This window comes from Megalops cyprinoides, chromosome 6 (genome assembly GCF_013368585.1).
Source record: "Megalops cyprinoides isolate fMegCyp1 chromosome 6, fMegCyp1.pri, whole genome shotgun sequence".
Taxonomy (NCBI): Eukaryota; Metazoa; Chordata; class Actinopteri; order Elopiformes; family Megalopidae; genus Megalops; species Megalops cyprinoides.
In genome coordinates, this window is record NC_050588.1 from 15,052,092 (window position 1) to 15,079,569 (window position 27,478).

Consider the following 27,478-nt stretch of genomic DNA (forward strand, 5'->3'; position numbering starts at 1 on the left):
TTCCTGATTGCTCTTAATAGTGTCAAGGGAAAGTGAGTTATCCTTGGGCTACTGGAAAATCCCATAGTGAAATAATGGAGAATTTTACTTGTGAATTACAAAATACAACCATTTTTATGAGCTTATGTAATTTTTAAATGGCACTGGGACAAATTTTGAGTTCAGTATATTAGATATCTGTAAACATTCATCAAAATTTTCTGTCATCATATGACATTTATTTCAGTAATTTTACACGTGTTCATGATTTTCACTGTACACGCCACACGTTCATGCACATTCACACCTCCAGTCCTAGACTTCACTTTCCAGGTAGCACGTTCTCTGAACGTTGCATGTCTGACATACCGAAGTTCCTTTCCAAGTGTTTTCACAAGAACGCAGAGGTATGTTTAGTGAAGATTTGCAAGCCGTAATCATGTAATAAATATTTCAGTAACGGAACATAATATCTATATGTGTGCGTTTTCGAAAACTAGAACACAGAGTATTTAGAAAAGTCAAATTACTTCAATTAAGGGGAGGGGCAGGGTTGGTGTCCGACTGAGATGGCAAGGCCAGTTCGTTTGGCGCAGTGCTTCGTGTTAGCTTTTGATTTAAAGCATTTGTCTTTTTTTCGTTCTTATCACCAGGACATAAATGTTTTGTTAATGATTAAATACAGTGCTCATAGCATTGGCAATATAATATATGGCAGTATGTAGCAAACGCGTAACGTCGACATCACATGGAGCCTACCAGTAGGCCTCGTCCCACCGACGGAATAAGAAGCGAGATGGTGACAGCAGGTTAAACGTATGTATGCGGTTTTCAAGTGTGTGGAATATACCGATAGTGACGGTGACTTAGCTCCATGTTTGAACGATTAGTTTGGCAAACGCCGTAGTGTTACATATTTGTAGATGGTTACGAGTGCAGGCTGCCGAAACGCATGGTAGAATTTGAGTTGCACCATTGTGAAGGCAATGCAATTTTGACTCACCATTACGAGTCTCCTGGTCAATAGTTTTAGTATACGATGGCAATTGTGATAGCTGGTGTCGCAATCAGTAAATTTATGTATTCGCCTTTCCGATGCGACATGTTCGTGATGGCCCAACATTTTGCAACTGCAAGGCTTGGTGCCTAATTTGTGAAATCGAAGTAAGCTACAAACCAGCTAGAGTTTTGTTAGCACTAGGTTTCACAATAGTATGCGTCAGTTCTAAGGACTGCCTTTTTGTAACAACTTTTTGTTTACTGTAACTTTTTTTAGCAATAAGCTGCAGTTGCTAATTTTCACTTGAAATCGAGTATTTTGTAGTGTCTCACTTTCCAGTGGATCTAGTGAAAGGAATAGTGTGTTTGACCTTGGTGTGTGGGGCCTACGTATTAGGCAAACATGACACAAGTGGCAGTTTTTTCGAGTCCTGCTGCCGTTGCTGGTTAAGGGGCTGGAATACGTTTGATACAGTAGCTTCTGGTTCGCATGTCATTATGCATGAGTTTTGAGTAGTTTAAGTAATGACCGCAAATGTTCTTAGCTTCCCCTGTATTCAACAACAACTTATTGATTGATAAATCATTCGGAAAACAACGATGATGCTTTCCGTGTTAGTGTGAAATTAGGATGATGGTCTAATTACAAACATCCCTTTTGTGGGTCTCTCATGTACTTATGGAGTATGGGAAAGTTTTATTTTTAAGTACAATAGTGGATTTAGAGGAAATGTGATGTTTTTTTTTCGTTTGGCTTGAGGAATTAATGTATGTGTGATTAAAGATTGCCACCCACATGGACTGTGTCATTGGACTCGGATCGGATCATCACCTCAGGGCTCTCATTGTTTTTGAAAACCCTTACATTATTTTACCCGTAAAGGTGATGTCAACGGAAATAATGAACAAGCCCACAAAATTCATGATGTATGGTGTTTCGATGCCGTTCCTGGTCTCAAAATTTCTGGAACCGGGTGGTACAGGCCTACAACCAACAACCATTTTAGAGGTGGTAACCCCCTCTAGCGTTACGTATGTGAAACAGCAAGGTTGTCCAACTCACGATAAAGAAGTTTGGACGGGGGTTGAGAGAACTTTCCTTGGACAGAAATTGCCATTCTTGTTAACGGATCTTACTCAAACAGACGTTTGAATGTTCATAAGTTGCTAGGCTATTACATTATGACCATGAATGTTGAAGTTACAGTTTTGGATTTTACTTTCAGTGTGATTTTACGTTGTGGGTAGCAATGCTTTCAGAACAAATTTAAAAGCATTTTTTAAATTTAGTGACTAAAATCGAAAAGCTTAGTATACCCAGCTAAGACGCAGTCACAGCTATAAATGCGGAGCTGATGACTGCGTCTCTCGCTTACGGCCATACCACCCTGAACACGCCCGATCTCGTCCGATCTCGGAAGCTAAGCAGGGTCGGGCCTGGTTAGTACTTGGATGGGAGACCGCCTGGGAATACCCGGTGCTGTAAGCTTTTCTCACTTTTGCACACATGGGGGCGCTCTTGCTTCATGTGAAATGAAGTTGGCTTTTTCTGTTGTGTCCGAGGAAAAGTGAAATCCTTGTATACAACAATGATGAAAACGAATAAGCAATTTTGTGTTATAATGAAATCCGTTTACATCCTCATTCATATTTTGAATGATTCCTCATTCATTTGTAAACTGTGCTGTTTGTTTTTTCTGTATTGTGCAGTTTGGGAATTTATGTTTTCCCTCGTACTCCTTTTTGCATAGATTCAGGATTTTTTGTGCAGCATTGCATTGTGGGAAATGCAAAAAACGGATTTTGTTTGTCATGATTAACACGAAAGAGCAACTTTATTTCACCACATGCAGTGGTATGGGGGAAATGTTAGCAGTACTCCTTTCGTGCCCGTGGCAATCGAGGCCGTGGGTAGATGTGGAAACCGTTAGTGTGAAAGGAATGGTACAGAATCACGACCCGACTCGCGACGTTGTTCAAGTCATACTTACCTGGTAGGGGAGATACCATGATCAAGAAGGTGGTTCACCCAGGGCGAGGCTCAGCCATTGCACTCCGGCTGTGCTGACCCCTGCGAATTCCCCAAATGTGGGAATCTCGACTGCATAATTTCTGGTAGTGGGGGACTGCGTTCGCGCTCTCCCCTGATTACATGGTTTAAAAACAGAGATGACATTCGGACAGGAGTTATTGCTGTTTGTTCACTCTTAGGTTCTCTCGTCTTAGTCAGTGTATGGTGGTTGGAAGCAGCGGTTTTTGTTCTACGGTACAGTTACGTTCAGTTAGATACTGAGGGTGTCGCAACAGTCGTGTGTCAACGGAAGCTTTCAATTAAGCAGAAAGATTACTTGAGAGAGTCTTGAATGCATTGCGTCTGGTGAGGAGACACTGCGTTTCAGCTTTGCTCCGATTTTCTTTGACATTACATTACATTGTTATCATTTAGCAGAACGACGTGCATTCAGTAGTTTACAGTTTTATCCATTTATACAGCTGGATGTTTGTTCAGGCAGTTCGGGGTACAACAGTGGATCGAACCAGCGAACCTTTTGGCTCATTTAAAAAGGCTGAAATTGGAAGAAACATCCGACGTCGTACCTGTCGGTGTACAACGTTGTCAATGTTGACTAACGAATACTAATGCTTTCAAGGAGAGCCGGCGGTAGTTTTTATCGGGAAAAAAAGCAATATGAAGTGTTTGCGGCTGTTTTACGTTGTTCTTCGTTAACTTGAGGTTTTGACTCTTGTGATGTCCTCTGGCTGCTCCTCTGGCTAACAAGGGAGTATTGTCCTGCTGTGGCAGCGCATAGATTATATGTATCTCAGCTTTGTGCAGTTTCGTGAAAAGCGAAGTTTGATGACAGTTAAGTTGACAGAGTTAAGGCTGGTAGGTAGATAGCCATTAAATTTGTTAGTAATTATGTGCACAGAATATTCTGTAAAATGTGTTGTTTTGCAGAATATTCTGTGCAAACTCACGCAGCATTTTTATTGTCTTGCTGAAAATTGAACAAGTTGACAGCCACTTAATTACTGAATGTTGTATATGTTGTACATTTCTTTCAAATTTAGTAGCTAAAATCGCGTATTTTAGAAAGCACAAGAACGGATCATACATTTCATAAAGAGCTTGGTATACCCAAGTAAGACGTAGCCACAGCTATGAAAGCGGAGCTGATGACTGCGTCTCTCGCTTACGGCCATACCACCCTGAACACGCCCGATCTCGTCCGATCTCGGAAGCTAAGCAGGGTCGGGCCTGGTTAGTACTTGGATGGGAGACCGCCTGGGAATACCAGGTGCTGTAAGCTTTTCTCACTTTTGCACACATGGGGGCGCTGTTTCATCATGTGTAATCAAGTTTACTTTTGTTGTACAACATATACAGAAATTCAGTAATTAAGTGGTTATCGACGTGTTCCGTTTTCACAAAGACAATTAAAACGTAACCTGATTTAAACTGAACAAAATATTGTGTATAGCTTATACTGTAACACTTTACAGCACAATACAGCTTCATAATAATAACAAATGTAATGATTATCTACGTACCAGCCCTAAATGTTTTGCACAAACTGTCACACAGACTCTGCACTAACCCTGGCGCTGCAAATGAATTAACTTTTAATTAGTGAATTTTGTATATGTTGTACATTTCTTTCAAATTTAGTTGCTAAAATCGCGTATTTTAGAAAGCACAAGAACGGATCATACATTTTATAAAGAGCTTAGTATACCCACGTAAGACGTAGCCACAGCTATGAAAGCGGAGTTGATGACTGTGTCTCTCGCTTACGGCCATACCACCCTGAACACGCCCGATCTCGTCCGATCTCGGAAGCTAAGCAGGGTCGGGCCTGGTTAGTACTTGGATGGGAGACCGCCTGGGAATACCCGGTGCTGTAAGCTTTTCCCACCTTCGCACACATGGGGGCGCCGTTTCATCATGTGTAATCAAGTTTTTTTTTACATTTAAAATTCAATATTAGAACACAAAATGAAGACTGAAAGTGAAGACTGTCAACATAAAATTTCAGAGAACAAAACATCACAAACAAGCATTTCTAGAGAAAATTACTCCTGCAGTTCAAGGCTAAAAGGTTGTTACAGAGTGTTTACAAATTGTCCCCCCTCCAAAAACTCCATAAAAGTGCCCCATATGGTTTCACTTGTGGTTCCACATTTAATACACAAATCAGGTACAGTAGCATTGAATCTATTCAATAATGGTGGTGTGATATATAATCTCATCATCCATTTATACTGAGGCAGTCTAAAGTGAGGATTTGCAGATTGCACTTGTGCTTTTAAACAGATTTCTTCCCATTCTTTATTAGTAATCTTATCATTCAGGTCTTCACACCATGCAATTCTTTTGTTTTCTGATGAGATATGTGAGCTGGTTACAACTATTTGATAAAATTGGGAGGTCTGCCCACGCTCATATTGAAAACTATAAGCAATTTTTTCCATCAAGGTAAGAGTGGGTGGATGTAGAGTGTTCTGTGTCTTTAATATGAAGTTTCATATCTGAAGATATTTAAAAAGTGTTTTGTATGGATTTCAAATTTTCAACTTAAGTCTTCAAAAGACATGAGTACACCATTATCATACAGATCTGCAATTTTACGAATTCTGTTGTCTGCCCAGATTTTAAAACCCATGTCTTTAGTACCGGGTATAGCTGCTGTTACCCCAAATAGGTGAGAATTGGGACAGGCCTGGAATTTCACCCAGATATTTCTGTACTTCATGCCAGATTCTTAATGTATTTTTTACAAATGAATTGTATGTGGCTTTTAAAGTTCTTTAAATTTTGTGGAGTATAAATATGAATTAAGCGGTAAATGAGAAGTTGTATATTGCTCAATTTTTACCCATGGTATTGTTGGCTCTTCTGAAAACCAAATGGAGGCTGCTGAGAGTTGAGTGGCCCAGTAATACCATTGCAGGTTTGGGAGTCTTAACCCCCCTCTTTCATAGGGTAGATACAACAAGGATAAGCAAAGCCTAGAACACCTATTATTCCAAATAAAATTACGAAATAGCTGTTTCATCTTTGTAAAGAAAGGAGGTCCAAGTGGTATGGATTAAAAGAGATAGAGAAACTTTGGGAGTACATTCATTTTAAGAATATTAATACGGCCTAGCATAGAGACTGGAAATGCTTTCCACGTATTAATGGATTCAGACATCAAAGCAATTATAGGATTGTAATTTGCTGGGACTAATCCCTCAATGTTCACATTTAATGAAAAGCTTAGTATACCCAAGTAAGACGTAGTCACAGTTATGAAAGCGGAGTTGATGACTGCGTCTCTCGTTTACGGCCATACCACCCTGAACACGCCCGATCTCGTCCGATCTCGGAAGCTAAGCAGGGTCGGGCCTGGTTAGTACTTGGATGGGAGACCGCCTGGGAATACCAGGTGCTGTAAGCTTTTCTCACTTTTGCACACATGGGGGCGCTCTTGCTTCATGTGAAATGAAGTGCATTTTTGCTCATATGTCTGAGGAAAAGTAAAATGTGAAATTATATGTGAAATGTGTGAAATTTTTACAATTGATGTCAAAATAGCCAATTTATAGCGAGTTATAGTTACGCTAGGGCTAATCCTTGGTTTTGTCCACTTTTTCTGGTTTTCTTTTAAATTTTCAACTGATTTAGTTATACTCTGAAAGGCAAGATGCAGGATTCTGGAGTTTAACGAGGCTATTGTATTTGGTAACCGTGCGTTTGTCTCTTGTTATTACAGGGCTAGTGTAACCCAGTCGATTGTTGTCCTAACTCAAGATAGCCAAGTTGAACTGACCGACTCTCGGGATCTCGTCTGGGGTTAGCTCTGTTTTTATGCTCACTCTAACAGCTTAAGTGGTGGGCGATGTTTAGTTTATGTTTATTATTTAAAAAGTATGGAGCAGTTCCCGACGGCGAACAGGTGACTTGAAAATGCAGTCTTGCGAGTCCCAGCCATATGAAACAGTACCGAAACGACGTAGCGCTACTATGGTTGCAGGCCCCGAACCAGTACTGTCTGCCGGCGTCCCGGCATAAACAAACAGCGTCTACAAAATGACCGAAATCGTTGTAAGCCCCACTCGAATGTTGTTTACTGGTCACCCCACAAAATATCAGTTTGCATAGCCCTAGATCCAAACTGCATCAAATCGTAGTCACAGTGGTCTCTGTTCAAGTCAAAGTTGCCGCTAAGTGTTTTCTTTCCTCTTCCCCTTCCTGTCCGCGGTTTATGCTCACCTGGAAGGGACGCTCCGTGCTGACATCAGTGGCAAAAACAGCGTGTGCCTGTAAAGTGTGTGTGTAACCCATTCCTAACGCTAGTGTTACTATTGGAGTTTGGCTTTCGCAGGCAGTGCCGCTAAGAATCGCAGCTTTCAGTCCTCAAGCAGTATTTGCGGCTACGCGCAACGCGAGACAACTGAGTTCGAAGTGAAACCGCAGCATCGTTTTTCACACAACAGTAATTAAAACAAATAAGCACATATGTTTGCATGAATGAAGACGTAAAGGCATTTCGTTGTTTTTTTCATACAGTGAGCTGTTTGTTTTTCGTACGCTGTTCGGGGGCTTATATTTTGCCTCGTACTCCTTTCTGCATTGAGTCAGAATTTTTCAGCAGCATTGCATTGTGGGAAATGCAAAAAACGGATTTTGTTTGTCATGATTAACACGAAAGAGCAACTTTATTTCACCACATGCAGTGGTATGGGGGAAATGTTAGCAGTACTCCTTTCGTGCCCGTGGCAATCGAGGCCGTGGGAAGATGTGGAAACCGTTAGTGTGAAAGGAATGGTACAGAATCACGGCCCGACTCGCGACGTTGTTCAAGTCATACTTACCTGGCAGGGGAGATACCATGATCAAGAAGGTGGTTCACCCAGGGCGAGGCTCAGCCATTGCACTCCGGCTGTGCTGACCCCTGCGAATTCCCCAAATGTGGGAATCTCGACTGCATAATTTCTGGTAGTGGGGGACTGCGTTCGCGCTCTCCCCTGATTACACGGTTCAAAAACAGAGATGACATTCGGACAGGAGTTATTGCTGTTGGTTCACTCTTAGGTTCTCTCGTCTTAGTCAGTGTGTGGTGGTTGGAAGCAGCGGTTTTTGTTCTACGGTACAGTTACGTTCAGTTAGATACTGAGGGTGTCGCAACAGTCGTGTGTCAACGGAAGCTTTCAATTTAGCAGAAAGATTACTTGAGAGAGTCTTGAATGCATTGCGTCTGGTGAGGAGACACTGCGTTTCAGCTTTGCTCCGATTTTCTTTGACATTACATTACATTGTTATCATTTAGCAGAACGACGTGCATTCAGTAGTTTACAGTTTTATCCATTTATACAGCTGGATGTTTGTTCAGGCAGTTCGGGGTACAACAGTGGATCGAACCAGCGAACCTTTTGGCTCATTTAAAAAGGCTGAAATTGGAAGAAACATCCGACGTCGTACCTGTCGGTGTACAACGTTGTCAATGTTGACTAACGAATACTAATGCTTTCAAGGAGAGCCGGCGGTAGTTTTTATCGGGAAAAAAAGCAATATGAAGTGTTTGCGGCTGTTTTACGTTGTTCTTCGTTAACTTGAGGTTTTGACTCGTGATGTCCTCTGGCTGCTCCTCTGGCTAACAAGGGAGTATTGTCCTGCTGTGGCAGCGCATAGATTATATGTATCTCAGCTTTGTGCAGTTTCGTGAAAAGCGAAGTTTGATGACAGTTAAGTTGACAGAGTTAAGGCTGGTAGGTAGATAGCCATTAAATTTGTTAGTAATTATGTGCACAGAATATTCTGTAAAATGTGTTGTTTTGCAGAATATTCTGTGCAAACTCACGCAGCATTTTTATTGTCTTGCTGAAAATTGAACAAGTTGACAGCCACTTAATTACTGAATGTTGTATATGTTGTACATTTCTTTCAAATTTAGTAGCTAAAATCGCGTATTTTAGAAAGCACAAGAACGGATCATACATTTTATAAAGAGCTTAGTATACCCACGTAAGACGTAGCCACAGCTATGAAAGCGGAGTTGATGACTGTGTCTCTCGCTTACGGCCATACCACCCTGAACACGCCCGATCTCGTCCGATCTCGGAAGCTAAGCAGGGTCGGGCCTGGTTAGTACTTGGATGGGAGACCGCCTGGGAATACCCGGTGCTGTAAGCTTTTCCCACCTTCGCACACATGGGGGCGCTGTTTCATCATGTGTAATCAAGTTTACTTTTGTTGTACAACATATACAGAAATTCAGTAATTAAGTGGTTATCGACGTGTTCCGTTTTCACAAAGACAATTAAAACGTAACCTGATTTTAACTGAACAGAATACTGTGTATAGCTTATACTGTAACACTTTACAGCACAATACAGCTTCATAATAATAACAAATGTAACGATTGTCTACGTACCAGCCCTAAATGTTTTGTACAAACTGTCACACAGACTCTGCACTAACCCTGGCGCTGCAAATGAAACTTTTAATTAGTGAAATTTGTATATGTTGTACATTTCTTTCAAATTTAGTTTCTAAAATCGCGTTTTATACATTTCATAAAGAGCTTAGTATACCCAAGTAAGACGTAGCCACAGCTATGAAAGCGGAGCTGATGACTGCGTCTCTTGCTTACGGCCATACCACCCTGAACACGCCCGATCTCGGAAGCTAAGCAGGGTCGGGCCAGTCTCAGACCAGGCTAACAACACTCCCAGACCAAGTGTGAGCGTAACACCATTCAAGCTGTACCACATGTCAACTTGTGCAATCACTAGGCAACGGATGCCAAGTACAGTACATCAGTCACTAGAACACAGAATGCGAAATACATCACAATACTACATGTAAATAAACATCAGATACCAGCGGTAGCAGGTGTTGGGGGCAGGGATTGAGGTGGAGCCGAGATGCAGTTTGAAGTGGTGGGTCTCCATCTACGACAGAAGATGGCTAGTGATTCCACTGTCCAAACCTCCATAGGGGGGATTTGCAAGAACCACAGAGTCACAACACACTTGGCTCATGAATGTACCATTCCTGTAAAGTGCAATCTTTGTGCTTCTACTGACCGTTCTTTAAAAACTGTTCCCAGACCTACTTCAACCGGCTGAAGGCCAGGCCTCACTCAAAGCAGATTGGGAGCTGTGTAGTCAAGGGAGTATGAGGAGTGGTTCCATACTCCAAGCCTGGATCAGGCTGACTTACTTGATATGGAGGCCACATGCTCAAGTAATCCACTCAGTCAGAAACTTCCAGAGCTAGAGCTAGAGCCGGGGGCTGTTCAAGACACCATCCATGCGCTCCCCGCTGTACCTCCTGAGCCGCAATTTCTGAAGGAGCAGCCAGCAGGGGCACCACTGTCCCCTAGCAAACTGAACATTAAGCTCCTTCACTGCAAGTAAACCAAGCCGTAGCCATCTCCTCCACTGAAGAGGTTATGGGGATTTTCAGAGGCGATCCTTCAGTACTGGCTAAAGTACCTCCAGCAAGACATGTGCAAAATGGAAAATAGTCCCTCAGGTGTGGATGCGCTTCTGCAGTCTTCCATCCTACTACTTCTCCGACAACCATTTCACCAAGGTGAAAGGAAGAATAGCAAAGGCAATTTCTCCTCTCGGGAGTCGGGAATCACAACTTGGACAGTGATAACAGTTGGTACTCTCCTCCTTCCAGCTGTGCTGAATTTTTAAAAATAGAGCAAATGCTACAGGAGGGCAATGCTCCCTTGTTGGCCAGAATACATAGTAAGAGTTAACAACTCAAGCTAACAAAGAACAACATAGTACAGTTGCCAACACTTCACATTGCATCTTTCAATTAAAACTACCATTGGCTCTTATTAGGTCCAATGTAGTGTATTTTACACTACACATAAAAGTATTACTATTTTATAATCAACATTGAAAATGTTATACACCGATGTGTAAGACAGAGGATGTTTCTTCCAACAATTTAAGCCTTTTGCTTTTTTAAATGACACAAAATGTTGCTGGTTCAGCAAGAAATGTTTTGGTTTTAAAAAACTGCACTGTAACAAGCTCTGTCAGACCTTGTATGCCAGATTGTCCTGAGTGCAATTAGGGACTGTGTTCTAAGGGGTGGGAATAAATCTGGGAAAACTACTTCAGAAATGATGGTTTGAGGGCAATAATGAACTGATTAATTCATTTTACAAAGGTGATTTTGTGTTGATTTCTTGTTCTTTCTCATTTGATGTATATCCCATGAATATTTAATAGTCATGGAGTAAAACCTTTAGATTTTTTTTAAATCTCATAATTGATAAGTTATATATACTTGTATGTATATATCTACCTGTAATGTAATTTCAGTTGAAACAAAAGAGGAGATGTAACTTCTGAATTTCTAATTAAATAAAAACTGTTAAAAATTAATTGAAAACTGAAATGTTCACCCAGGGTTGTTTTTTCATTTTCCTTCAATTGATTTGGTTGTAGTTTAACAGTCAAAGGTTCGATGATATGCTCTGCTTGGTTTGATATGGTCTGCTTTTGACAGCTGTTTTGAACATTAGCGTCTGTAAAGAACGTTAATGTTCAAACCCCTACTTAATGACTCCAACCCCTACTTCTCAGATTAATTTTATACATCTTGAAATACTGAACTAAAATATGGCTGATACATTTAAATAATTTATTCCAATTTGTATAATTCAAAATTAGGAGGCTAAAACAGTAGGTATCTACATTTCTTTACCTTACGTCAGCTATTGAACTAATTCAATTATTCAACTATTGAAACAAATAATGTTTACATTCGGACACAAGCAATTGGAAAGCAACTCTGAAGATTTCTCAATGCCCAACCAGAAAGGTCCTGAAAATCTTAAACATTTTTGTCCCCAAATATTAGCATAGCCTTGATTATCTGATTTGTTTTACTTGTGTAAATTGTAGTGTTTTCAGCAGCTCACGTGTGTGTATTAGTAAGCCTTCCTATCTGTGTTGACATATCTAGCTAAATAGCTAGCTCATTGGATTAGCTGTGCTGAATAGCAGGTGTTTTCTCAGTGGTTAGTCTACATTGCCACTGTGCGTGGTTTAAATTCCTCACAAGCAACACCTTGGTTACATATGACCGCAAATCTGCATTTTAACATATCGATAAGTATCAGTTAAAGACTGGATAGCTAGCTAGACTGTGGTTACTTCCAAGGTAGCCAGCTATGACGCCAATATGTCTTTGTTCTTGTTCGTAATTTCAAGTTTACCGCGGGAAGGGTTGCGTGCTCTGTCACTACCGCTTACGCATTACGGGGAGTACCATTCTGCTATCGCTCATTAGCACTGCCGTTCTGTCGATGAGTGTTCCATATCGAAATCGCTTCATCTCGCTTCGTCGTTTCTCGCAGAAATGGAGAGTTCTCTGACTTTGCACTCCGACCGGGCAGAAGATGTGGCCACTTCTTCCAGCTTCCGGCAGTTCCAGATCAGACACTTCCACCTCGATCTGAGCGTGGATTTCGAGCAGAGAAAATTGCAGGGCACCGTGACACTGCAAGTGAAATGCATTCAGGACAGCCAGAGCGAGCTTCACCTGGACATTCACCCTTCGCTCGGACTGCAAGATATTTCACTCAGCTCCGGGAAAGACGGCTGTGAGTGTGCTAAAGTGGAATTTCTCACACGAGACTTCACCAGTTACGGGAGTACACTGGTTGTGAAATTTACTTCACCCTGGAAAAGCGAGGATGAATTCCGTCTAGCAATAAAGTATGTGGCTTCCGACGGACCGGGGGTAAGCTGTTCCTCCACTAACGCGCAACTGATGTTCTGTATACTTAAAAAAAAAAGCAAATATATTTATAGTTAAAGTAATTTTTGTTTGCCGGTTTGGATTTCTATTTCTATTCTATTCTATTTCTATTTTCTATTTTGGATTTCTATTTCTATTTCTCCGTTTAGACAGCGGAGTAGGTAGTGTGTACGCCAAAAGTTCCGAATTTAAACAAGACCATTATTAGTGAGTTTTTTAGAATAAAAAAATATGCAAGACCGCTTTTTCCTTTTGGATAGTTGTGATTTTAAAAAGAGGAATGAATACCTCGTTAAAATAGCAAGCAAACACTTCCTTAAAAATTTAGTTTCGTTTCGTTTCAGCAAGCAAATTTCACTATGCTGGTGGTGACTTGATGAGATTTTTAAGTGGTTTAGGTATTTTTTTCCCTTCCTAGTGAGACTGCTCAAATTCCATTATTAATTAATAATGTACTTTTTAAATACTGGAACTGCTTGCTTGCGGAGCACACCTTCCTCTTATACCTCTTAAAGTGAGCGTCTCTGTAGATGTCGTGGCTGGAGCCGGCTCAGACCGCTGAGAAGAAGCGGCCTTACCTCTACACCTCCGGTTTCCCCGTGCTGAACAGGAGCCTGTTCCCAGGCTTCCACACGCCTATGGTCAAGAGCCCCTGCTCGGCCACGGTGCAGGTAAATTCTACTGCACACTCACGCAGGGCCCTGGTCTCTCTCTCTACCTGCTCCAGGTGTGCTGGCTGGACCCCGAGCAGACGGCCGGGAGAACAAAGCCATACGTCTTCACCCAGGGTCAGGCGGTGCTCAACCGCTCCTTCTTCCCCTGCTTCGACACTCCAGCAGTCAAGAGCACCTACTCTGCTGCCGTCAAGGTGAGGCCAAGTTCACCGGTCTTAGAGCTGGCCACCTGGAGCTGGAAGACAGGGGATCACCACCCCTCCTTTGAAAGCTAATATGTTATCCAAATGTTCTTTGTATTTTTCCCTTAGTATTGAGCCAGGATTCATATAACTACTTCATGACTTTATGAAATGTTTTCTGTTTTCATTTCATTTACATGAAATGTAAATTAAATGTAAACAAAATGATTGGCCAGGCAAATTATTGCAGAGTGTACAGCCAAGGCACCTGACTAAGGTGGTCCTGATAAAATGATGTGCTTTCTGTCTGTGGCGTTGTCATTGCTGCTCTTTTGACCAGTTTGTTTCTGTTTGTTGTACCGGAGTGTCACAATGATCGTTTTGTTGCTTGACTGTATGGGTTCACTCATGGCAGGTGCCAGAGGGATTCACAGCTGTGATGAGCGCCACCAGGTGGGAGCACAGAAAGGCTGACCACACCTTCCTGTTTTCCATGGAACAGCCCATCCCCTCCTACCTGGTAGCCTTGGCTGTGGGAGATCTGGTTTCTGCTGAGGTGGGGCCCAGGTGAGTGTAGGCATGCTCCTGTGTCACCCTGTGGGCAATTCTGCAGACATGTCATAACATAGTCATGGCAGTCATGGCTGTGCCAGGAGTGCAAGAACCCTGAGAGTGATTCTTCTGTGGACTGTGTTTCTCCCAGTACTTAAAGCAGTACAGTTTTGAGATATTCTGAGTCAATTACAGTATGTCTTAAAGATGAAGTTAGGAGGGTGCATTTAGTTTCAGTATAGTTTTGCCCTACTGTTTCTAGGGGAAATACTTGTAGATGGCCTTCTCTTTTTTGACTCTATTACTATACCTCCATGTTCATGTGTACTACAGTATCTTCAGCTAAACAGTTATGAAAGGCCAAAAGCTGGCATTACAGGTATGTCTTGGAGAGAATGCCTTTTTATGTGTACATTATTTGTCTTGATTTTTGTTCCTAATGTAGCAACTGCCTGCCAATATCCCAGATGATTGGTTGTAATTGAAAAAAGCCCAACTGCATAGTTTCAGTGACCCTTGAACCACTTTATCAGAGTGAAGCGCTAAAGATCTCTGGAAGAAAAACAGCAGCACTGATATCAGTGGTAACACTTTGAACTCATTTGAGTTCCTGCAGACAAGAGTTTGTGAAGTAACAGGTTTTAGTGTAATGGGTGTTTTTATCTTCCTTTGATTGGTCCTAATATCCATGTGATATGTCTCAGCCAATCATAGATGAGTGTGCATTGCATGTATAGGAGAAAAGTAGCTGGCGTGAATTTAACCAAAGTAATTGGTCATAACTCTCATACAGGAACCTGGCACAAAAGTGTAGCTGTGTATTCTTTGACCCTAATAGAACTTAGAATGATGTACATATTTTTTGAGATGAAAGTCTACGGGTGCGGAAGAGAAGGTATTTGAGGTTATATAAGTGCCCAGCAATCTGCTTGTCCTTCTTTCAGGACCCGCGTGTGGACAGAGCCCTGTCTGCTGCAGGCCGCCAAGCAGGAGTACGATGGTGTGATCGAGGAGTTCCTGGCTGTGGGGGAGAGACTGTTTGGACCGTATGTCTGGGGAAGGTGAGAAACTATAGACAGAGTCGATGACAAGTCCATGTTTTGGTAAAGATGCACCGGGAGACCGTGGAGAGTGACGCGCATCGTTCTGCACACAGGTATGATGTGCTGTTCATGCCCCCCTCCTTTCCATTCGGGGGCATGGAGAACCCCTGCCTCACCTTTGTCACTCCCTGCCTGCTTGCTGGGGACCGCTCGCTGGCCGATGTCATCGTGCACGAGATCTGCCACAGCTGGTTTGGCAATCTGGTCACCAACGCCAGCTGGGGGGACTTCTGGCTCAATGAGGGCTTCACCATGTATGCCCAGCGCCGAGTCTGCAAGGAGATCCATGGTGAGGCCAGCAGTCATATGGGATGAGGCACTGATGACAGCGTTGATTTGGTCTATTGATCATGTATGAAGTGATACAGGCAGCTGATTATGTGGACATGATTAAAATGATTACCTAAAAATGTTAAGATATTTTCTCTCAAGTGTTGCCATCACGTTAAGTTAGTCAAGCTGCTAGCCAGGGTCTCCATTTTCCTTTGGATATCAGTCTTTCCAGTGGTCCTAGCACCAGTCTGGTTCTGGTACCTCTCTCTCTCTTTCTAATGTCTGTCTGTCTGTATATACATACACACATGTGTTTGAGTGTGTTTGTGTGTCTGGATGCATGTGTATGTTCACAGGGGAGGCCTACACCAGCCTGGAGGCAGCCACAGGCCGAGCCCTCCTTCGCCAACACATGGATAACACTGGGGAGGACCACCCACTCAACAAACTGCGGGTCAAAATTGAACCAGGTCAGACAGCAGGGCAGCCCGCTCTGAAATGTGGGCAGGGGGACCAGTGTGTCATTTCTTGCCATGCTTTTGATTGTCTTTTGTCTTTTTGTCCATCTCAGTGTCTCCCAGTCTATGTCATTTCATGTGCATACATTTGCAGGTGTGGATCCTGATGACACCTACAATGAGACGCCATACGAGAAGGGTTTCTGCTTTGTGTCCTACCTGGCGCACCTGGTCGGTGATCAGAGCCGCTTCGACGCCTTCCTCAAGGTTTGTTGCTTCTGTTATTAGGTCAGGTTTTCAGGCACATGCAGGAGGAAGGCAGCGGTATATTTTGCAGGTTTCATACCAGGGCCTTCCCAGTTTGCTTTTCTCCACCATGCTGGCTGGCTTGAAGACCTCATTACTACATATGGGAATGTTGTCTTCCAGGCCTATGTTGACAAATTTAAGTTCCGGAGTGTGATGGCAGAGGATGCCCTGGAGTTCTACCTGGATTATTTCCCTGACCTGAAAGAGAAGGGAGTGCATAAGATCAAAGGTATGCAAGTACGACACATTAGCACACAGTGTGTATTGTTCAGTACTGAAGGGGAGCTTGGGGAAGTTGTACCTGGGTGCCTGAAATTGACTGACTTCACCTCCCTCTTCTTGCTTGCTTTCCCCAGGGTTGGAGTTTGAGAGCTGGCTGAATGTGCCTGGTTGGCCGCCCTACCTGCCGGACCTGTCCCCGGGTCAGAGCCTGATGGAGCCTGCGGATCGGCTGGCTGACCTCTGGGCAGCAGACAACCTGGACATGGGGGCCATCTGTAAGATGGACATCCAGCCTTGGAAGACCTACCAAACCATCTACTTTCTGGACAAGATCCTTGAGAAGTCTCCATTGCCTAGAGGTAGGGCTGCCCAGCCGTGGTGCAAGCATATTCTCCCATCTGTATAGAGGAAAGCAGCCCAAACAGGCTTGTAGAAATACGTGATTTCACATAGCAGCTGTCAATACTCCTGTTGTGTCACCAGCCTTGCAGTGGTACACCTTGTCTTGATTTTAAGGCAGTCACATGAAGTTAATATTTTGAATGTGAATGCCTGTGAATGAGAGAGATCTGTATTTTTTCCACCATTCAGTTTGGTGTGAATGGGATCTTAAACCAGAAGCTGCATTTCAGTAGAATTTTGCTGCCAACAGTTTTTTGCATCCGTCCATGTAGTAAATGGCTGCATCACACCACTAACAGTGTGGTGTGAGTGGAAGAAGACACATGCTGCCATTCACACACGGCATCCTGCTGCACAACAGCCATCATTATATTGGCCACCTACATTAGCCAGTCACAGTGCTGTAATGAAAACTGTCGACACTTTTTTGACAGCAGAAGTTGGAAAAAGTGACCATGGGTATGAATTTTTGCATTAAAAGCTAACAGGCATCAAAAGGCTGTCCAAAGACTTCATAAAACTCCCTTCTTCATTTAATGTCATTGTAATGTGTGATCTGAATGATTGTTTTCCTGTAAGTGACATAACTTTAAGTATTGTTTTCAGAACAAAACTTCTAAATGAAAAGCACAATTAATTTAGCAAGACAACAATATTTGTAGAAGCTGAACAATACGAATTGTGCCAGAATAGTGGAATTTTCGGTTATAATTTACACTGTTTGGGAGCACTGGTAGAGAACCTTATTTGCACCTGAGACTGCTGGAGTGAGTACACATTCCCTAGAGCAGTGCTTTCTCATTCTTTATTTTTAATGTGCCACTGAAGAAAAATAGTAGTAACACTGAAGTGTCTGATTTTTTAAAATTATTTGTCCCTTTGGATAAGACCATCTGACAAATAGGTTTGCTGTTATTTCCAAATCTGTTTAAAAATTCAATTTGTTGTATGCATGCTACAGACAAAACTGTTAAACTGAAGCAGTAAAGCAAGATGCCCAAAAAATCAGGGTGCTGCCCGTTAACTGGCCTCGCACAACAATATCACAACACTTGCCTGGTGTATGCGAATTGGTACCAACCAGCAATTTGGTGGAATTTATCCAGCGTTGGTCATTGATGTGAGTGCGTTGTGACTGAGCAATGGCAATGTTACAATTCTGGTATTTTGCTAGCATCAGTGATGTGAAAGCAGCTGTATGTATGTGTGTCTGACTGGTATTTCTACTGTTGAGATTTATTGCTAGTTACACTGAAAAGACAGTTGCGCCCCAGCCACAGTGTTTGTGCTGATGAAACTGAAAGTGCACTTCTACCATGTGTCGTTTGCCTGCAGGCAACATTGAGAAGCTGGCAGAGCAGTATCCCCACATTGTGAAATCCAACAATGCTGAGCTGCGCCTGCGCTGGGCCCAGATTGTCATCAAGAACCAGCACCAGCCAGGATATCAGCACGTCCGGGCCTTCCTCAGCTGCCAGGTTAGGAGGCTGGGGAACAATTGTGAGATGCCAGGGTGGTTTTGGAGGCGCCAGATCCCACTGAAGTCACCATCCAGTCTCCTAAACGTCATCATTTACATTATGTTATTGTCATTTAGCAGACGCTCTTATCCATAGCGACTTACACAGTTTACAGTTTTACATGTTATCCATTCATAAAGCCAGAGGTGTGTTCAAATTCGGCAAACTGAAGCGAACATTCCAGGCGAATGGGTTTTCTTTCAACTTTTAAATTTTAACGGTTTTGTGTGAACATTCCAAATTGTTTGGTCTCCCTTAGTCCAGCGTCCATGTCTGCTCGCTGAGAACAACCTCTTCAGACCGTTTGAAAATGTTTGCAAACGTTTGCCTTTGTTTGCTAATTTGAACACATCTCATGTATTCACTTAGGCAATTCTGGGTTAAGTACTTTGCACAAGGGTACAGCAGCAGTGCCCCAGTGGGGAATCAAACCAGCAACTTTTCAGTTATGAGCGATACTCCTTACCACTATGCTACACTGCCACCCTAATCCAGGGCTGTACATGTTTTAATCATTCAAGTTGGTAGAGTTTAATACTTCTCATTTTTTTCCTTGTGTTCATTTAACTGCCCTTGTTGCATTCCCCAGGGGAAGCAGAAGTACACCTTGCCCGTGTACCGAGCCATGTGGAATGGGTCCGAGGAGACCAGGGCCCTGGCCACTGAGATCTTCTCCACCACCTCCCAGCAGCTTCATGTCAATGTTCGTAACTACGTCAAGAAGATCCTCACTTGAGAGCAGAATGGAACACGGTGTGTGTAATGCACCTCACACACGGATCTGGGCGAATCTTCGTTTGGACGGGCTCTGCTCTCATGGCAGACTTTCAATTATAGCGATGAAAGCAAAGTACTCAGTGATTCATTATCACAAAAACAGAGAATTTGAATCCCTCTGAATTTTGTATCCAATGAAATAAAACATGGTTTCCCATAGTAAAATGTATCAAAATGTCCTCTGATTTCTTTGTCAACTCTTCCTATATAGCAAATCATGTATGAAGCTGATGAAAACTGTCAGTAAAATATCCCGACAGCATAATTATCAGTGCATTATATTGAGTTCTCAACATGAATGCATTATGCCTTATAATGAGGATTACTCCCCCTCGTATTAGTTGGGTTAGATGTCTCAAAAGAGAATTCTATCAAAAAGCAGCATTCAGCTGAGCTTAATTGTTGAACAGTGTTGTAGTTAAGTAACCTATCTTTGAAGTGACTTGCCAAAGTCAAGTCTCAAGTTACTGGAACTCAAGTTCAAGTCTAGAAGTGAGAATTAATTTTTAAAAAATCGGGTATGTGGGGTATTTTTAAAAATAAAAACAAACTATTTTAGTCCCAGGCCTATGTAACAAGTAATTATTACAATATTATATAAAGTGTAAATTTGAAGAGATTCTAAAATTTAACATATTCAACTTCATCTTTTCTCAGGTCCATGATTTAAAAGAAACAGCTACAATAAATCTGTGATTTCTTTAATGTTATTTACAAAACAACGGTGTGCCGTGCACCTATTGTGAAATTTAAAATAGATGAAAAGAACAAATCTGGTCAGCAGTGTAGAACATGAAGTAAACACACTCTATGATACAGAATCAGTCTTGTATTTCAGAAAGATGAGGCGAGAGGATGCTCAGCTTTGCTATTGTATACTCTGGTACATACGAACAAAAGCGAATTTGATCACTCGGATAAATTTCAGCTCCTCGCTGATTAAAAGTTCAATGACGCGTCATGCACCGTTGTGTAGTAACAGGGTGATCAGGTAGATACCACTGAAAAACTTAATTGCATTATAATAATTTTTTATTTTCGTTTTTACAATTAGCAATCTTGGAAACTTTTATGATTAAATCCGTCTGAAGCTGCAAGTACGAGTCGAAGTCCAAGTCAAATCACTATTTGGGATTCGAGTCAGAGTCGAGCTCAAGTCCTGCATTCGAGTACTACAACGCCGTCGTTCACCCCTGCATATTCTTATTAAAAACATCCTGATGTGCGAGAGAAACAACTTCTTGATGCTGTTATGGCTTAATGCACACAGGCATACTGTATACCCATGTGATTTATTTGAAGTACAGTCCACCGTATCCACCGTTGGGTGGCGCTTAGAGTTCAGCTGATGAGCTCCTTACTGTACACTGCTCATGGCCGACTCGTTTTTTCCGCCGCTGTTACTGGACTAGCAGCTACCCTTTCCTTACCACCGCAAACTTGACTTTGCCGAAAGGGCACACAGCTTCGTCATGGGATACGCAGTGGTAAGTTAGCTAGCTACAGCCACTAAGAACGGGCAAACCGTGGTTTGTAATTTCACGAATCGGAAAGACTAAAACGCTAGAACGGTAGTTAACTTTAAAAAATATTATCAAGTAGTTAGCTTTCTATGGAACCTGCTTACTATCTAGCTGCTGACCGTGATTGCTGTATAAGCATATGTTAGTAACTAGCTACTCGCTAACTAACGTAAGACAACATCATTTAGCTACAGCTGCCTTTGTTTGGCACCGCAAAAAATCAAAATGGTGATAAAATGTGAGGCTAGCGGGAGTCTTGTTACTGTATTCAGTTCAGCTTGCTAACGTTAACTAATTTGACCAAGTATGACTCACGCACATAAGACCAGTTTGCACTCGGCCAATAGCTGCGTCCAGTACGCGCTAGCCAGTGTTACTTCGCTAACGTTAAGGGGCTTTCAGTTTCATGTAGTTAGCCAATTTAGCTATGTAGCTGACTCGGTAGCTCTGTTCAAACGTGATAACTTTAGCTAGCCAATTTGTTTCTGGTTTTAGTCAAAACGTAGCCGGTCGGCTCGCTTGCTAGTCAGCTAGCTCTCTGTCTACACCTACCTATGACTTAATGGAAAGCATTTTGTTACGGTACGGCGAGCAGATCACAGCCCTTCTTTCTTTGTGCCTATGATGAAGCGATACATACTAGTCTACTGTTTTAATGCACACAATAATTGTTAGCTCGAATAATGTAAACTACTGGGTCCTTGTCGGGGTAGAAGTCCCTTGGGGTGGAAACATTGCTCTGTTATGGGCCTGCTTTATTAAGCACTCACGTGGAGTGATTAGAATAGCGTGGCTGTAATGCTCCATTCCACATGAGAGTTCTTTATTTTTATACTCAGATCTTGTGAAGCCTTCTGCATGTGCATATGTGCTGCACACGTTTCTAATCAATCTCTACTGTCTGCCCAGAGTACAGCACTGGTGGTGACCAGTGGTGTAGTGGTGCTCTCTACAGTGGTAATACTACTTGGCAACTATTTTCTTCGGAAGAGGAAAACCCCCAAGATCACCCTGCTCGACCCCACAGTTAAATACCAACTGAGACTCATCGACAAAGAGGTGGGCTGCTCTCTGCTGAAGTTGGGTAACAGGTCGGGGGGGGGGGGGGGGGGGATGGATGGGTTGTTTAAGCCAGTGTAAGGCAAACCTGGAATTTCTCCTGAACTGCTTTTCCATCAAATGTAAGTCCCCTTCTCTGTTTAAAATTAACAGTGCTGTTATCTCTGTGTCATTATTATTCCTCCTCTTCCCTTTAACCAAAAACCCAAGGCATTAGGATTTCATTCACTGTGGCAGTCTGTTTGCATGGTCCCTCATGCAGCCTGTGTAGATATGTATCTTCTCTTGACCATAGTCTCCTCCCACAGGTCATTAATCATGATACCCGCAAGTTCCGCTTTGCACTGCCTTCTCCAGAGCACATCCTGGGCCTTCCTGTTGGTATGCAATAATTCTAGGACAGTGAGAATTTGCCCCCATGTGTGTTGCAGTAGATATTACATTGTCATTTTTGTACCTGTGTACTGTATATGTGCATGTGCGTGTGTGTAAATGTAAGGAAATGTGACATCTGCTTACTTTAACAAGTTGCATTGTTGTCAGTAATGATGTATTCATCTCATCTGCCAGTCAATCAAACACCAGACCGGGTTACCCATGCCTGTGTTCTGTGAGTGTGAAAGTTCTTGATTGGCATTGACCGTGTTCAACAAAACGCCCTCTTTGTGGCTTGCAGGGAAGCATGTGTACCTGTCTGCCCGTATTGACGGCAACCTAGTGGTGCGTCCATACACCCCAGTGTCCAGTGATGATGACAAAGGATTTGTGGACCTGGTGGTGAAGGTGAGAGAAATAAAAAATAAGGGACTTTAGTTGAGTTTATGAGAAGTTTATGATTTATGATCGAGGCAGTTACTGAAACGATGGATTGTCGATGCAGTAGGAAGAACAGTTATGTTGTCATTGTTGGTATGCCGATGTGATTGTTGATGTTGGACCTCTTTCCTCTTCAGATCTACTTCAAGAACGTCAACCCCAAGTTTCCTGATGGGGGAAAAATGTCCCAGTACCTGGAGAGCCTGACGCTGGGAGATGTGATGGACTTCCGAGGACCAGGAGGACTACTGGAGTACAAGGGTCAAGGTGCGAATCATTTAGGTTGTGCACATTACACTGGCAATATCATTAAAACTGTGATCAAACTGAGCTCCTCCTCTGCTGACTGGATTGGAGGTGAAGTAAGGCAAGATAAGCATTTATGTTTTGCTCGGTTCTTCCTTAACTGAAAAAAGTTAATGAGGTATTTGGATGACAGCTTTTGGGACAAGTAAGAAATTATTAAATTTCTTGGCTTGTACTAGGTATCAAAAATCAGTTTCTCTCACTGTGAACAGGTGCAAAAACAATTACAGATTAGCTAAATGAATACGTACATGATATGTATATTACATTAATATGTCAAAAGGCACACAAGCCTATGCAAGAAGCGTTAAGTGCAAACTTTTAACATTGGTAAGCCTGCAATGATTACTCTAGGAGTACCACACCTATGTTCTTATCTTAGACTCTTTAATGGTGCATTAAAATTCCTCTTCTTTGAAAAATCCATTCTCTAGCCTGTTTGTATGTCAGGGCTGCAATGTATTGTACGTCAGGTATTTACAAACAGGTGATTTTTTTGACAACACAAAGAGCTGTCCTGTCATATCGAACAGATGTTTAACTAGGCCATTCGGCAAAGGCTTACATTCTTTATCAGAACAATTGCTAAAAGTTGCTGAGTTATGCACTCTACCTAATGGCACTTTTGTTTGGTGCACTACTAGTATCTGTCTGTTGCTTGTTTTGTAGGCCTCTGCTCATGAGTACAGCTCTGTCTGAGGTTGCTGAGTTCTTGAGTTCTGCCTGTAGTAGTGTCCTGCAGGGGTCTGTTCCACAGTTTTCTATTTCTTTTTTCACGTTGCACAAGTGAACTTCCGGAGTCAATCCTGAAATGGTAATGAAGTGTTGCTTTGATGCTACCTCAGACATTAATTTGCAAGTTGTACTCTCAAACTTGCCATTGGTTTTCACGGCTTATGAGACATCGCTCGCCCACATGGGATGGAATCAATCCTATTTAAGTAAGGGAATTAAGTCTAAATAAGCTGCAAAACTGGTCATACCCTGCAATTACATATTTGTGCAGTTGCACACAAACCCAAGGGCAGGACATTTAACCCAAAGGCAGGACAGTATTTATTTTGCTTTTGTTTCAAGCCAGCATTTCTTGTTGAAGTGTCTAATCTGGGTGTGTGTTGCCTTTTTCTTGTCCTCGTTGCAGGGCGGTTTGTAGTGCAGCCAGATAAGAAGTCCCCGGGGGAGGTTAAGACTGCTAGCTCCCTGGGCCTCATTGCAGGGGGAACAGGTGCAGTGTTGCATTAAATCATTTTCTTATTTTAAGCTTACTTATTAAATTGTGTATGAAATGGATAACTTTAATAGAAAGCTCTCCTTTTTCTCCAGTGCAGATTTTTCTCGTATTTCAAGATAAAATGTCTAAGAAGTGTAATTATCTAGGCTTGTCAGTCCTATAGAGAACATGTAGTTTTGAAAAAATTATGAACCATATAACCACATAAGGTTACTTTGTGTGGGGAAAGTCTTGTACATCCTTAGTCAAAGATAAATCATCTTGTAATGTGAAATATTTTCTTGAAAACCTTTCTTGCAGAGGTATTGCACTGACCGGTTATAGTGTTGTGAAGCAGTTGTCCAGTCAATGCCTAGCCCTTCATGGTATAGTATGCATTATGTTCCCGCCTATGCAGGCATCACCCCCATGCTGCAGCTGGTGCGGGCTATCCTGAAGGACCCCAGCGACAAGACCAACTGCAGTCTGCTCTTTGCCAACCAGGTATGTGCCCCACAACCCAGCTCTGCATTCCACTTAGGATGTGTCTGTTTACGTTCATGCGGGTTTGTGTGTGTGTGTGTGTGTGTGTGTGTGTGTGTGTGCGCGTGCGCGTGTGCGCGTATGCGTACATGCATTATGAAGTGTTTATGTACACGCATACATACACGTTTGTCTGTGATCCTCAGACAGAGAAGGATATCCTCCTGAGGGATGAACTTGAGGAGATCCAGGCCAGACACCCGGACCGCTTTATGCTGTGGTTCACCGTGGATCGAGCCCCTGAAGGTACTGGCATTTTTGCTGCCGCTTTCTTATCATGGCTGTGCTTGCTTTCTCAGCATGGTGTACTGTAGGGGCACGAACTTGGTCACGTCTTCTCTATAGCTGTGCTCACAGTAGTGGACAAGTAAGTGTCTGATCACATGGCCCTCCCTCCGGTCACATCCACAGGCTGGGACTTCAGCCAGGGATTCATCAATGCTGACATGATCCGCGAGCACCTGCCACCCCCAGATGGTGACGCCCTTGTGCTCATGTGTGGCCCGCCTCCCATGATCCAGTTCGCCTGCAGCCCCAACCTGGACAAGCTAGGCTACCGGCAGAGCCAGCGCTTCATCTATTAGCCTGTGGACCGGTGCCCCCCGCTTGGCCCCTTGTGGGTGGAACCCAAAGATGACAGTGAGGAGCCCCAGTGACCCCCTGAGCTACACAGCTGTACACCCTTAAGGCCCCTGCAGATGGCCACACATTCAATGATGTACTGGAGCGTCAGGGAGAGGGTAGCGCAGCCAATGAAATTTCCTAGCACTTGTTGGTGACTGTCCTTGACACTTTCGGGTAATTTAACATGTTGACTTATTACGTCTACAGTATTGCCCTGAATATAAGGTATAGCAATTTCCCCAGAAATATGAACGCTAATGCCAAGTGGCAGTGGTGCTATGGGCTAAAGCAAACCCAGTAAGTAATGTCCATTGGTGGTTGGGGTGTTTAGCTAGCATAGTGGTAAGAATATGTGTAGGTTTACCTGCAATGACCATGTCGAAAAAAGTGGATCAAAAATTGGGCAGATATCCAAATGACTAAGAACCAAATATAATGCAAAATGTGGTTAATTCATCCTTTATAAAATTAACGTTGTTGTTCCTGGCCTTTACTATATTAGGAGTCAACAGAAAAAAGACATATTGGCTGTCAGACCTTGCTAATGAATTATAAATAGGAGTTTCTTTGGATTTCTTTGAAAAGTTGAGATGTTTTAAAATCAGGCCTACCATATATTTGGTCAGTACAGTGCCAACTTGTTTTGTCTTGTGGGTTTTCAAGGGGTCTTGCTGGGCGGAGCAGTTACGAGTATTAATAAGAAAGTCAAGATTTTTAAAATTTGTTTTTGAGCAGTTCAAAATGCACTGCCACAGATGTTGCACTTACTGTAAATATTTGATGTACTTCTGCCCTTCTGAAAGAGTAATAATTGTCAAAATAAGAAAGAAATACAAAATATTGAGTTTATTTTTTAATGTATTTTCAAGATGGGTAACAATACAACAAATCATCAGTTACCTTCTTAGATGCACAATTGGATAAAAGCAAATACATGAAAATGACAATAAAGAATATTTAAAGTATGTAGGAAAATTTAGTCCTTACACTTTTCATTTTATATTTATATTTTTTAAGGATTCAGTTGGTGTTTCCATGCCAAAATCAGATAAGAATTTGGATCTGAAGCATCCATCGCTGCAACCTGGCATCATATTAAATTTTGTCTGGTTGGCATAGTGCTTGTGTTTTGGTTTGAATATAACCGCTACATACAAAGGAGATACTTTTCTCTTGTAGCAGAGTGACTGCCTCAGCTGAAACCAGTGCATTGCCTTGTGTATGTCTGTGTGTATTTTCTATGTATTGCTGGGATGCCTTGTGGTCAAGATAACTCATTTACCCATGTCTATTAAAAGGTGGCCATGCTCGTGTTCGGATGCATCAAAAAGGCTGTGCACGGTGCATTACTTGAGGAAAAGCTTTTTTTGGCATTACTTGTGACAGCTTAGCTGTTCTCGGCTATGGCAACTTGAAGAATATTTGTAATCTTTTGACAGAGATTCACAGAAACTATAAATGCTAAAGTCAACATGAAGATAAACCAAATAAAATGTCATATGATTGATATTGTGTGTTTATCTGGATTCCCTTTTTACATTGCTCCCTGACAACACTCACGCTTAAACTTCTCCATATATTCCATCCCCAAAGCATGCACCTTTCACCTTCATTAGAATTTCAAGATCTAACCTAATTGGATAATTACACAGGCAAACTACCAGTGAAATGTGACTTAAGAGTTTCTCTGTCTTTCTTCATTCCAGTATCCTAATTACTCTAATGTGATTTAGGTGAGCTTGCACAACTGTGCTCTGTTGGTACTGAGGAAGAATCACTGAAGATGTCCGTCAGCCTTTCTGGTCGATAGAAAGGATGTACATTAGATTATTTATTTGCTTAACAGACAGGATGCACATAAGGTGTAAATGTAACTTTGCAGTGTGCTGTCAAACCTGGTTTCTCTAGATTTGAATGTGAGGATCTGTCTCATCACAAATTCAGGTTCAAGAGCTGGAAGGATTATCATCAAATGGTAACCACTAAGCAAGGTTAAGAGATGGAGACTAGAGAGGAGGGTGATGGGCCCTTGGAGATTTCCATCTTGGATTTCCCCCTGGCAGGCATAGTTGCCCCTCTGTGAGAGGGATTAGAGGTTAGAGATTACTGGGGATTGGGAGCCACACTGGGATGGGGTTGGGATGGGGGGTTCTCATGCCTGACAAACT

General features: G+C 42.4%; 2 protein-coding genes and 7 non-coding genes across 10 annotated transcripts; all 9 read left to right on the plus strand.

Moving 5' to 3' along the window:
* Window positions 1-2,348: 2,348 nt before the first annotated feature.
* On the plus strand, window positions 2,349-2,467 carry LOC118780011. Its single transcript, XR_005005051.1, has one exon. It is a non-coding gene; the product is annotated as a 5S ribosomal RNA (ribosomal RNA).
* Window positions 2,468-2,961: 494 nt separating this feature from the next.
* On the plus strand, window positions 2,962-3,125 carry LOC118780008. The gene has a single exon (XR_005005048.1). It is a non-coding gene; the product is annotated as a U1 spliceosomal RNA (small nuclear RNA).
* Window positions 3,126-4,170: 1,045 nt separating this feature from the next.
* Window positions 4,171-4,289, plus strand: LOC118780005. The gene has a single exon (XR_005005046.1). It is a non-coding gene; the product is annotated as a 5S ribosomal RNA (ribosomal RNA).
* A 479-nt stretch (window positions 4,290-4,768) lies between these two features.
* Window positions 4,769-4,887, plus strand: LOC118780020. Its single transcript, XR_005005060.1, has one exon. It is a non-coding gene; the product is annotated as a 5S ribosomal RNA (ribosomal RNA).
* Window positions 4,888-6,300: 1,413 nt separating this feature from the next.
* On the plus strand, window positions 6,301-6,419 carry LOC118780023. The gene has a single exon (XR_005005062.1). It is a non-coding gene; the product is annotated as a 5S ribosomal RNA (ribosomal RNA).
* Window positions 6,420-7,828: 1,409 nt separating this feature from the next.
* LOC118780007 lies at window positions 7,829-7,992 on the plus strand. The gene has a single exon (XR_005005047.1). It is a non-coding gene; the product is annotated as a U1 spliceosomal RNA (small nuclear RNA).
* Window positions 7,993-9,035: 1,043 nt separating this feature from the next.
* LOC118780021 lies at window positions 9,036-9,154 on the plus strand. The gene has a single exon (XR_005005061.1). It is a non-coding gene; the product is annotated as a 5S ribosomal RNA (ribosomal RNA).
* Window positions 9,155-12,246: 3,092 nt separating this feature from the next.
* On the plus strand, window positions 12,247-19,379 carry LOC118779300 (arginyl aminopeptidase (aminopeptidase B)). 2 transcript variants are annotated; one of them, XM_036531342.1, is made up of 11 exons: window positions 12,247-12,739; window positions 13,288-13,428; window positions 14,029-14,180; window positions 15,110-15,226; window positions 15,322-15,557; window positions 15,898-16,011; window positions 16,154-16,266; window positions 16,429-16,537; window positions 16,665-16,889; window positions 18,268-18,410; window positions 19,042-19,379. In XM_036531342.1, the coding sequence occupies exons 1-11, from the start codon at window positions 12,356-12,358 to the stop codon at window positions 19,186-19,188; spliced, it is 1,881 nt and encodes a 626-aa protein (XP_036387235.1). In that variant the 5' UTR covers window positions 12,247-12,355; the 3' UTR covers window positions 19,189-19,379. The 2 variants fall into 2 exon arrangements, with proteins under 2 accessions (XP_036387235.1, XP_036387234.1); XM_036531341.1 differs by lacking the exon at window positions 13,288-13,428 and adding an exon at window positions 13,485-13,625.
* Window positions 19,380-21,610: 2,231 nt separating this feature from the next.
* On the plus strand, window positions 21,611-26,119 carry LOC118778972 (NADH-cytochrome b5 reductase 3). Its single transcript, XM_036530774.1, has 8 exons — window positions 21,611-21,811; window positions 22,120-22,192; window positions 22,488-22,594; window positions 22,765-22,894; window positions 24,075-24,158; window positions 24,562-24,647; window positions 24,833-24,932; window positions 25,098-26,119. The coding sequence occupies exons 1-8, from the start codon at window positions 21,611-21,613 to the stop codon at window positions 25,268-25,270; spliced, it is 954 nt and encodes a 317-aa protein (XP_036386667.1). The 3' UTR covers window positions 25,271-26,119.
* The last annotated feature ends 1,359 nt before the right edge of the window (window positions 26,120-27,478 follow it).